Genomic DNA, 12,509 nt, shown 5'->3' with positions numbered 1-12,509 from the left:
GAGCACCACACCACCCTGATAGATAGCCCCTTAAGTCCCACTCGGTTGCGAGTATAGGAAGATAAATAGGGAAACAACAGTTCCTGCGTATGTCTGGAAAGAATACACCACTTCCTGCAGGGCATACAGCAGCTAATAAATACCTGAAGGCTTGAGACTTTTAAATAGAAGTTATTTACAGTAATAAAACTCCACAAAAACTCCTTGTAAAAGAAATGAGCAAACATAACATAACCACGACATACTTTTCCTAAAGGCAGACTCATCGTCGGACGCTTTCCTTTCAGGTTTTCGCTTAGGGAGGAATTTTTTGACATTTTTGGGACTTTTGCTAGAATCCTGCAAAAAAGTTTCAAGAATTTATACACAGACACTTAGACGCCACTTATTCAGTCAATGAGTTGTATTAAGTGTTAAGACGCACATCAAAAAGGCTAAAATCTAACAAGCTAAGCGGCAATGCTTTAAGGACAATGCTTGTAACAGGTAAGCGGCTTCTCTATATCTGCGACTAACAGTATAGGGGTGTTGTCAGGCTTATGCATAAAGCCTTTAACCAATGTATAATGTAAGACAGGTTTTCCCACACACAACACTGATCACCTATCAACAAGGAGATACATGGTACCCTTCATACATTCGTCTATGCTTCCAGAATGTATATTCTTCAGTGCAAAGAGGCGATCTCAAGCTCCTGAACTACTAAGGTCTATACCACCTTCTCAATCCTTCAGGAAAAGGCTCTTTGACTCTTTACACTGGAAAATAAAAGCATCTTTTTGTTTTCTGGAAGTGCAGACAGATATATGACAGGTACCATGTGTAGATCTAGATGTCTAGATTTAACAGCTATCTAACAATGTCAGCTTTTTGGCATGTGAATTGACATATTCTTTTTAAAGAGCCACTGTCGTGAAAAAAAAGACTTTTAGGAGATCAACAGGGGTTGTGATTACAAAGAGTTTTGTAATAAGTTTTCTATGTTTAAATCAATGTTATACACACGGCCACTAGCTGTTTCCCTTGCTGTCAGCTGTGGTTCATTTTTTTATTTTTTTTTTCTCTGTTAAAAAAAAAGAAACTAAACACAAGAATTCCCAATCCTTTGCACTTCCGAGACGTGGCTTGGTATTAATTGACAGCCATCCCTGAGCGAGGACAGAGAAGGACAAGTCATTACTGCGCATGTGTATAGCTGCTGTGCATTTATATTCATTGTATGGTCAACTCTCCTGTCACACAGCACCAAAACCACACCGTGAGATTATGCTGACTGTCTCCTGGTAAGCATGCATAGTAATGCATAATAATATAATAAACCTAAGTCAATTGCCCCCAGTTGATATAAAACGGGGGGGCTGTATCCGAGTTTTCCAGGCGGTCCTTAGGAGCCTGCAGACGCCGAGAGTTCTGATTCATACGAACCAGAAATCCGGCGGGTTCGCTCATCTCTAGTTACAACCCCTTATGATTTCTTTTTTAAAAAAAAAAAAGCCACAGTGCCTCTTTAAGTATAAAAGTATGCTGCATCATCTAAAAGGACTTTCACAAAAAAAGTTAAAAAAAAATATATTTTTTTTACTATTATTTGTAAACAATTTCCTCATACAGTAGAATGTTACTAAGAAGAATGTTCCTTCCCTTAGCTTTGGGAGTGTTCCTATACTTGGATACAAGGGTGTAGGGGAGGCAGTGGATGTATAAAACCACTGGAGATGGAAATGCCATTTAAGGAGAAGTCTAGCGAAAATTTTGCCCTCCAAAAGTTATACAAATCCCCAATATACACTTATTACAGGAAATGCTTATAAAGTCCTTTTTTTCCCTGCACTTAATACTGCATTAAGGCTTCACTTCCTGGATAAAATGGTGATGTCACGACCCGACTCCCAGAGCTGTGCGGGCTGTGGCTGCTGGAGAGGATGATGGCAGGGGGATGCTCAGTGTCCCTCCAGTGCCCTGTGTCCCTCAGTCCCTGCCATCATCCTCTCCAGCAGCCACAGCCCGCACAGCTCTGGGAGTCGGGTCGTGACATCACCATGTTATCCAGGAAGTGAAACCTTGATGCAGTAGTAAGTGCAGGGAAAAAAGCACTTTATAATCCTTTCCCGTAATAAGTGTATATAGGTGATTTGTATAACTTTTGGGGGGCAATACAATACTTTAATAAAAATTTTCGCCGGACTTCTCCTTTAAAGTACAGCATGTCAAAACAATCCGCCTTCTACTATATATGTAAGGCAGCCAAAATTCTAAAATCCCTGCATCCCTGTATTTTATTCTCAGAATGCTGCTGCCAGAAAGAGTAACTCTGATAACAGTATGAAATGGGCCTTTAGGTAACTCTCTAATACATATTACATAGTGGTCCAAAGGAAAAGTTGTTCTTTAAAGGGAATGGGCCATCAGAAAATAACCTATTGTCTAAATCAAATTTTCATGCTAAAATAAAAAAATAAAAAAAAATTGTGATTTCTATTGTTTTCAAATTTTCCATTTCACTAAATATATTTAAAAATTAAGAAATGTTGCAGTTTTCATTCTGGCCACCAAGCCAAGGCTGATACTTCCTGTTCTGAAAAAGACCTTTCCATATTTACTCCCTATCATCCCAGGCAGGACTTTAATGAGAGATTACACCAGCATACAGATAATATGGGATATGGCCATTCACTATAAGTGATGGTCACAGCTCTCTTCCTCCCTCTCCCTGTACAGGTCACAGAGCATGCCTTTAAAACATTTTAGTAGTCTATGAAACCCATCCAGTCTGTCTCTTATGTATATGTAGCTGCTGTAAAGCATATCTCTACCTGCTGGTAACAGAGCAAAAAAACACAGGCAATATGTGAAATAAAAATTCTATTCTCTTTAAGGGCGAAATAAAGATTTATGATAATGACCTTTTATATTAGTTGCTGGTTATATTTGCTTACTGAATCTAAAACTATGATTAAATAGGAGGGCTGTAGGCTGTATGCTGTATGCATTATGTGTAGTCTGCACAGTGCTTATGTGTATGTGAAGTCAGCATAACATTTTCATGTATTCTCTTGGTTATACAGAGTTATGTGGGATGCAAAAACAAAAATAGAATTCTAAATGTCGTCCTCTGCCGCCATGACATTTCTTATTGTGGTACTATCTTTAGCTTATAGAGTAATCATTAAAGTGTCACAGGAGAGATTTACTTTGCTGTGGTTTCTGCAAAGAACAGTAAATACTAATAAAAGTAAAAATAATTAATACTAATAAAAGTTACAAGAGGCCAGAAAAAAAAAAATAATAATAAAATATATATATATATATATATATATATATATATATATATATATATCTATCTATCTATCTCAGTCTTGTATTTAGGTCCCCACACCAAAGACTGGTGACTACTGGTGTAACTAGTTAAGTAGTCTGTTCCCTCGCTTGCGTTTGCCTATATGCTTACCTATCTTTGATTGACAGGTGGTATAAGGCTGGGTTCACACTATGTATATTTCAGTCAGTATTGTGGTCCTCATATTGCAACAAAAACCAGGAGTGGATTGAATACACAGAAAAGATCTGTTCACACAATGTTGAAATTGAGTGGATGGCTGTCATTTAATGGCAAATATTTGCCGGTATTTTAAAACAACGGCTGTTATATTGAAATAATGGCCGTTATTTACTGTTATATGACGGCCATCCACTCAATTTCAACATTGTATGAACAGATCCTTTCTGTGTTTTTAATCCACTCCTGGTTTTGGTTGCAATATGAGGACCACAATACTGACTGAAATATACGTAGTGTGAACCCAGCCTTAAGGTGGTGAATAAGAGGAGATGGGCTGTCTAACTGTGGACTTTTACTATACTGGGAAACACCCCATGGGAGCTTGAGCCTTGTCCACATATTACAAAAAAAAATATCTGGAAAGGACTATGGAGATTAATAAAAAAAAAAAAGGTATGCCTTTTGGGTTTCCAATCCATAGAAAGGTAAAGGCTTACTGCCTGAACACTTTATCACAAAGAAGTTGACCATCATGGAAGACCAACACTTCATTGACTGGGCACAATGGCTGTACATCAATGGACTCCTTTCAAGGCAACATTTGGCTTTCCAAACCAGTATAATTCCATATAATTCTTATAGCATTTATAGAAGCAAACTATATTTCTTGCTCTATCTTGTAAATGGCAACGCTCATTGTTAATGCAACGTAATGCAGAGAAAAGCAAAGACTGTCTGCAGACACAGCAATAGAACACATAGTAGACCACTAAAGCAGAGCCATATTGTTATGCTTCTCCATGGAAACCATTTACTTGTACCTTGCCACATTTGCCTCCTCCGTTAAATTATTGCTGCCACAATCCAAAGACATTTAAGGAAAGAGCATGTAGTACGTATAAAGGACGTCTTTGCCAAATGGTTTGTATCCATACAGTTTATGCAGGATATTTTATAGCTAATCTTTTCTCTACCAACCTCCATAAAATCAATAAATTACCTACAAAAATAAGTCCCCGAGTCATCCTCTCGTGTGAAGATTTTAAAGGGGGATATTTCATAAACACAATCCCTAAGTCTGAATATATGACCTAGGATTTATGGAATACAGGGAAACAACCTCTATGGGCACTGTCATTCCTACTATTAGCTATTATAAACTAAGAGACTAACAAATAACATTTTAAAGGTAATCTGTCAGCTCTAAACTATGCTCAGAGTTGCAGGCATGGGAAAATAGCTGATAGAGAAATAAAGCAAATTATGCCTTTCTCATAGCTGGAGACTCTTTGCAAAATTACAAAAACATGTTTTCCTTTTAAGGGCTAGGCTGAGCTGCAGCATGCATGCCTCCTCCCTTCCCCACCCTCCCTAAAGTACAAGGCTCGGTGCTAGAAGCCAAACCCTGTACATCAATCATATGGGAAAGGGGGAAGAGGCATGCACACTGCAGCTCAGCACAGTCTCTATGACTCTTGAGCTTAGAAGGAAAACATGATTTTCATAACTGTGCAAACAGCCATCAGCTAGGAGACAAGTATCATTTATTTTATCTCCCTATGAGCTATCTCCCCATGTCTGCAGATCTGAGCATGGCATAGCGCTAACAGATTTCCTATTAGACGAGGACTTGGGAACTTATATCTAGATAACTTTTTGACTTTAAGGGAAATATATATATTTTTTTAATGAATATCTGGATCTGTTACATTTTGCCTATTTCTGCATGGATCACATTGGGGTTGGCGAATATTAAGACAGACAGAAGCAGGAAATCTTAAGGCGGGAAGGGAGAAGCTTTTTGATTGCAGCGTAACAGTTTGGTTCTACCCTTACCTTTAGGATATAAGACATCCTCTAAAACAAATATGTAGAAAGAGAAAAGAATATCATATAAGAGGAGTGCAGATGAAAATGACAGTAATTACTTAACCACTCATTCCAAGAAAAGTAGGCAGTGCTATGAAGAAACAGCTTTCCTGTGTGTTCTGGGGTGTAACGTTAAGGGCAACTCAGCTATTCAACGTTCAACGTGTTTTCTCGTTCTTCCAGGGTTTATATTGTGTGCAATTTTGAGTGCAGCACAATGAAATGACTTCACGTACAATTTGCCATTCATTTAGTGAAAGTCAAAGATAAAAAGAGAATGAGTGGGCTTGATACAAGCATTGATGAAATTCTACGTAGAGTTTGTGTTGAGTTACAATAACCACATATTTCATGACCTGAGAGAATCAACCGATATGTAACAGTACCATGGTGTAAACCAACAATTAGAGATGAGCAAAGTGAGCTTCAATAGGTTTCCTACAAAGCGGAACAATGGGCTTTTGAATCCCGAAGTCTGCTTGCTCCACGGAGAAGGTGGATACAGTCCAAGGACTGCCTGAAAAACATAGATACAGCCATAGGCTAACAAAGCCTGCTTCACTCATCTCTACCAATGTTCATAAATTATGAGATGTTGCTTAGATATGTCATTGTTCTATCAGTACTGACACCCCATTATTTTTGACATACTGCTGTGTCCCATTTTTAAGACTTCCTGCACAATGGTGCCCCCATCTACATGGTTGTGCAGGAAACTGTAGCCAGCCCCATACAACTGATTGGGTCCCACTGCAAATCCCTGCAAAGCAGAAGACCAGTACACCTCTGTGCAGGACAAAATACTAAAGAGGAAGTAGAACTATGACAATGCAGCTTCCCCTTCATTCTTAGGATTCATGATAAGGTCAGACACCCACCAAGATATCTAAGGTCAGACACCCACCATTAAAGAGTAAAGGCATATCCTAAAAATAGACCACCACTTTACAAGATGGGAATACGTTATTAAAACATGTGTCAGGTTCTACTTCTGACCTCTTGTACACATTAGAAATCTGGACAAGACATTTACTTTGAACTGTAAAAGAAGACGTTTCAGAGCCTCTGTATTGCCCCTTTAAAATGTTCATAATAGCCATGAAGAGAATGGGAGCTAATCATCACTTCCTATTATTGCTCCTATAGAAGAGACAGCTGGAGCTATTTGACCTAAAAAACTCTACTTATTCCTCATCTACATAAAGCAGACTGATACTCCTACTATTTGTCTTTTAGATGCCGTACTGGTTAGAAAAAAAAGTTATTCTTGCAGTTACATCAGCCATAACTTTCTCTCCCCATAAAAAGACATAAAGAGGTTTTTCACTATATTCCAATCATGGCTTACTCTTATGCTGCGTTAACACGGAGCGATAATTCGCCCAATTGATCGTTTAACGATTTTGAAGAGTTGGTTTTTATAACGATCAGTGTTAAGAGAAAAATCGCTAGAAAAATCGTTATTGCGATCGTCTTTATGATCGCTTAAGCCATCATTCACATAGAGTGAATCTTTGAAAGACTGTTTACACGAAGCGATTTGCTAATTTTTAGCGAACGACCAACGACGGTTTGAGAACATGCTGAAAGATCAAAATGAACGATTTCTCGCTCGTCGTTTGATCTTTCGTTGTGTTTACACGGAATGATTATCGCTCAAATGCGATCGTTATTGAGAAAACTCGAACAATAGTCGTTCCAGGTAAACGCAGCTTCAGTGAGGTTTAGGATGTTGGTTGTCATTTGTTTGTTATTGGAGTACTGTGGCTGGCTCTGACTTTCCCACACAGGGCCAACTTTCTACACGAGGCCATTTCTTTAACGTATACTAGTATGTTTTGACACATTTCTCCATCTACAGGATAGTAAAAGCAACTCATTTACCATCAGTGCTGAGTAAGGCTAGGTTCACACTGCGTTTTCAGCATCCGTTTAACGCATCTGTTTTTTGCAAAAAACGCATGAAAAACGGATTGCAAAAAACGGATTCATTTGTGTGCATCCGTTTTTCCATTGACTTCCATTATTAAAAAAACGGATCCGTTTTTTTGGCGGACCAAAAAACGTTGCTGACCCTATTTTTCTGGACGTTAAAAAAAACGGATCCGCTAAACGGATGCTGAAAACGCAGTGTGAACCTAGCCTTAGAAAGGGCTTAAGCTTTGTGTCACCTCAGATCTGTTAGATTGGTAACTAAGAGGGCAGAAAAGTGTCAATGTCCTCACCCAGCCCTCCCACTGCCTACAAACCAAAGAGTTTAATGGCTCACCACATGTGAAGAGAGACCCTCTAGAGGGTCACACATGCCTATACTTCAGGGCTTAGACAGGAAGTCTGACACTTTCCATAAAATCACACGTGTGACGTTGTCAGCTTCTATATGATAAAACTCGGTATAAGCAAAACTAAATGGGCGTCTCGGGTGACCTTTAACTGCTTCCTGTTTTCTAGCTGCACATATCCAGTAACAATATGATTCTTCAATTACCATAAGATAATTACGAAGCATAAACACAAATCTTTCTGCAATCATTTCCAATATATATATAATTTCAAATTATTATCATTTCTAAAAAGGAAGATGGCGCATTAATATAGCAGACTAAATACGATACATATGTTCTGGACCGGACAAATACTGGAGGCCAGGTTATCGGTGCAGGTAGACATCGGCTTCTACAGCCCAACTTTCTGTATTGTTCTCTGCTGTTGTCTTGTTTTAGTTAGTGGAATTATAGTGGTTTTTGGGGATCTCAACTGCAACTTCTTAACGGGGTGTTTTAGGGAATATAGGGAGTATATAATATATAGTAATATTAGTAAATAATAATACATTTATATATTAGTGTGTAAATATAATAACCCTATACTTATCTACCTTTATCCCCCACAGACGCCATTCTCACAGGGCCATGGTCCCGTCACGCAGCACTTCCTAGTTAAGGGTTGGCACCTAGAATTGCCCACTCAGCCAATCAGTGATTGAAACAGGACACCACCGCCATCACTGAGCAGAGCAGGAAGGTTATATACTTCGGGTAAGCAAATAAAGGGACCGGGTGGCTCAGAGCAATGGCACTGGACTGGGCAAGGTAAGTATGATGTATTTTATTGTTTTACAGCCCTAGCAAGCTGTAATATTTTTTAATTTTATTTAAAATTGTGAAAACAGGTGAGGATCAATAAAGGGGCTAGAAATTAGACTATACAGATTTTATTTATCATGCTATATGTTTGGAGAACAACCCCTTTATTACTAAACATATACCATGAAGTTTCTCATAAGTATTAGAACAGTTTTTTTTAAATAGCCATGTATGGAATAGCAGTTCCATTTGGCACAGTGTAAAATGCATGAAGCACATGAAACAGTTGCCTCTCAGCCACTGTGGTCTGTAGACAAAGGCCATCCAGACCTATTAAAGGGAAACTCCACATAAGGAAAATTTGTTTTCTATTAGAAGTTTTATAGATGTGTCTATAAAATGTATTATCGTATCTGTGCGGTTTTGCCACACTGGTAGCTGATAAAAATCCAGGAAGTGAAGAAAAATGGCCTCTGTGCCAATCCATATTGTCTCCTGCACCTTCTGCTATCTCCCCTTAGGAGACAAATCTTCCATGCCTCTGTCTCACATGTGTGTGTGTGTGTGTGTTTGCTGAGTGCAGGCTGATGATGCAGACAGGGGGCAGGGCGTGATCTCACAGGAGGCTTGGCTGGATCCCCCAATCCCTTGAGTGATTCACCATCTCTGACCAACTTCTCTGGGACTGTGATGAACAGCTGAGGGAAAGCATTGCATTCTGGAACCAGTACTGCATTCTGGGAACTGCTCAAGCAGGAAGTACAGAAACACAATACAGAACAAAAAAACCCCAAACAAATGGAATTTTGGTAGTTTCAAAACTGGGATAGAAAGGTAAGTAATGCTATATACTTCTGCAGAAGTTTAAAGCGTCTCTGTACCCACAATCTGACCCCCACAAACCACTTGTACCTTCGAGATCTGTCCTGCGGTCTGTTTGGCAGGTGATGCAGTTTCTTGTCAAAAAAATTAATTTTAAAATTGCAGCTCCGTTCCCTACAGGCGTATCTGTGCCCTAACTTTGCACCACCCCTCCGTCCGTCCTCCCCGCCCTCCTCATCATTAGGAATGCTCCAGGCAGATTGCCTCCTATTCCCCACCTGTGTCAGCCCGACACATGGGCTGGATCATTAAGGCCCCTGTGCAATGCTCAAACAGAAGTAAATGTTCCAGTGGCATTCCTAATGATGAAGAGGGTGGGGAGAAGGGACAGAGGGGGTGGTGCAAAGTTAGGGTACAGATACGCCGTAGGGCACGGGGCTGCAATTTTAAAATTAATTTTTTATGACAATAAGTGCATCAGTTGCCAAACGGACCGCAGGACAGATCTTGGATTAAAAGCAGCTATCTGAAGGTACAAGTAGTTTGGGGGGGGGGGGGGTCACATTGTGGGTACAGAGTCACTTTAGTTTTTTTAACCTCTACCTGGAGTTCCCCTTTAATATATCCGCTGCCTTCAGTACTGTGTTTGTCAACAAGTTGACCTTTTATATTTTTAAAACATAAAGTAATTAGCATTATATCCAGAAATTCCAATTCAAGGAACTAAGGGTGCGCTCACAAACAGGTTTTTGGTGACTTTTTGGGGGGCATAGAAAATGCCACCAAAAACTTACCCTTACGCCCCCCCCCCCAAAAAAAAAAAAACGCCAAAGTGACGCTTGGCGTTTTAGGTGTGTTTTTGCCTGTGTGTGAAAGGTTTTTTTTAAGACTTTGGGGGTTTTTTTCGGGCAGCCGCTTTCCCCCGAACATGGACTGCAATGCTTAAGTCCATGTTCGGGTCAAAATGCCGACCCGAAAACACCCGCTTCATAAAGGAACGGGTTAAGTGACACAGAGTTTTCTCTGAGCTGTGTTTGGGGGGGGGGGGGATGATGCAGAACAGCATAGTCTGATCCACAAAAATCACTAAAAAACATCATAGGCTATGGCATTTTTTAGTGGAGCTGAATACTTCAATTGATGTCTATGGAAGAAAACCACAGCAGTTTGCCGAAAAAACGCCAAACCGTCAGCCTTCTGCCTGCGAGAGAAAAACGCCATGTGTGCAAGGGAAATCATTAACTTCCATTGATTCCCAGCTAACATCTGTCCGCATGCATTTTTGAAAAAAAAAAAAAAAAACACTGTTTTTATTGGCATTTTTCACTGAAAAAGAGGCAGTGTGAGGGCAGCCTAAACCTTTTTTTGAGTCATCTCAAAGGAGTGAGAATGCTTGATATTTCTAGCTTTTTAGGACCTTTGTTTTAAGGTGATCCGAATGTAGAGAAATACAGAAGTAATTCTTGGCATTAACCATTCTAGTAAGCCCCATAGTCACCGTTGCACACAGTAATCTGGTGATTTTGGTCAGGGTGTGATTACGCTAGTTTTGCAACCTATTAAAGCTGTAACCACAAGACAAAGTAACAAAGCTGAAATTGCAATGCAATTATCAAGTTTGGTTCAGCTCTAAAAGTGTGAAATGAAATGTTTCGGCAGCTGGAGACTTTCCTACCTCTTTATAGCCAAGTGCAGCAGAGGGTCTGAGTGGAGGAGCTGGCCGGAGGCAACTCAGAGTCCAGGTTTTATAGATTTTGGGAGGTTCCAGGGGGCCACGAGGAACTACCGAAATGGTGTGATGAGAGGGAGGGGGGTTCTTTCGATCTGTGAACTGACACATTAAGCACAGAAAATCAACAACACATTTCTACTTAATGCTTTGTGACGAATTCATACAAGCAATATGGACTTTTTTTGTATATTTAAAAAACAAAACAAGTTAATATTTAAAGGTGTTGTCCACATTGATAATGTAAAGACATTGTCCATTTTTGATAACTTTTTGTTGTTGTTGGATAAGCTGATCACAGGGTTTTGGGGGCTTTACTGGTAATGATGATAATGGTATGATGCTGATCCAGCAATTATAGAAGTTAGAATTTTTTTCAAAAATTTTTGTAAATAGATTAAAACACATCTATCTTCACACCTGCATCACATGGAAAACCAATGCGTTCAACAGTGGTTAGGCAATCTTAGTCATGAGCCATAACTATGTCTGCATAGCTTCATCTGAAAGGCGTAGGTTTTCCATGAGATGAGGGTGTAAAGATTGATGTGTTTTAATGTCACACAATAATAGAAATTATTTTTTTTTATGATTACTTGCTGGATCATCATTATCTGTATCGCTATGGGCAATGCCCTGGGCCAGGCCAGGCCAGGATCCAAGCTGGAGCGAGATGGTGGTGGAAGGGTGAGCCTGAGCTTTGTTTCTTAAATTTGCTGTTGTGGGGATTTGCTGAAGTTCCTTGCACTGCCATTGGCTTAGGAACAGTTCTGTGCAGGAAAAATTTTAAGAAGCCATAGTGCTTATATTACACACTATGGCCTCTTCAAAAGTACAATCAGTGGGACCCAGGGAGTCGTACCCTCATCATTTAGGGAATAGTATATCTTGAAGTGTCACAGTTGTTTAATTTTTTTTTTTTTGCAGAAATCAATAGTCCAGGTGATTTTAAGAAACGTTATAGTTGGATTTATTAGGCAAATATGCCATTATCTGCATTTAAAAAGAATTTGGCCAGGTCCCTTTCCCCCTCCTCTCGGGCCCTGTCTGTTCTATGGAGAGGGGAGGGGAAGGATGAAGGAGGGAGATTAGTTTCCAGCAGAGAACAAAGGATTACACAGCGGGAACTGTGTCAAAGCAGATATTCAGAGGTCAGAGAGGTCAGTGCTGACCTCAGAGGAGATAGCCTGGTGATGTAGCTGTAAATTAACTCTTTGTTGTCCTGTTTTGGTGCCTCATCTCCCTCCACCCCTCCCCTCTCTATAGAGAACAATGAAGACAGGGGGGAGAGCTTCAAACTGCTTTTTCATTAAAAAAAAAAGCATTTTTCGGCAAATAAACCCAATTGCAAAGTTTCTTAAAATCACCTGTACTATTGATTTCTGCAAAAAAAAATAAAATTAAATGACAGAGACACTTTAAAGAATGCCATCAGTTCCTGTGATAGAAAATTATATTGCAGTTCCTGGAGTATATGGTATATTCTCTGCTGTAAATATAATCT

At 39.6% G+C, this 12,509-nt stretch overlaps 1 protein-coding gene across 3 annotated transcripts in view; it reads right to left on the bottom strand.

The window, feature by feature from the left end:
• ARHGEF6 (Rac/Cdc42 guanine nucleotide exchange factor 6) overlaps positions 1-12,509 on the bottom strand; it is a 100,654-nt gene that overhangs the window by 13,449 nt on the left and 74,696 nt on the right. For 2 of the 3 annotated variants that reach the window (XM_069943112.1, XM_069943111.1), the window contains 3 exons: positions 10,952-11,107; positions 5,336-5,356; positions 246-339 (listed from right to left, as the gene is read on the bottom strand). In XM_069943112.1, coding sequence (XP_069799213.1) covers positions 246-339; positions 5,336-5,356; positions 10,952-11,107 — 271 coding nt within the window. The remainder of the gene's footprint in view (positions 1-245; positions 340-5,335; positions 5,357-10,951; positions 11,108-12,509) is intronic. The other variant, XM_069943110.1, reaches the window with a different exon arrangement.

The sequence above is a fragment of the Dendropsophus ebraccatus genome, chromosome 10 (genome assembly GCF_027789765.1).
Source record: "Dendropsophus ebraccatus isolate aDenEbr1 chromosome 10, aDenEbr1.pat, whole genome shotgun sequence".
Classification (NCBI taxonomy): domain Eukaryota; kingdom Metazoa; phylum Chordata; class Amphibia; order Anura; family Hylidae; genus Dendropsophus; species Dendropsophus ebraccatus.
The sequence above is the reverse complement of the archived record's forward strand: the minus strand, read 5'-3'. Positions and strand labels throughout refer to the sequence as shown.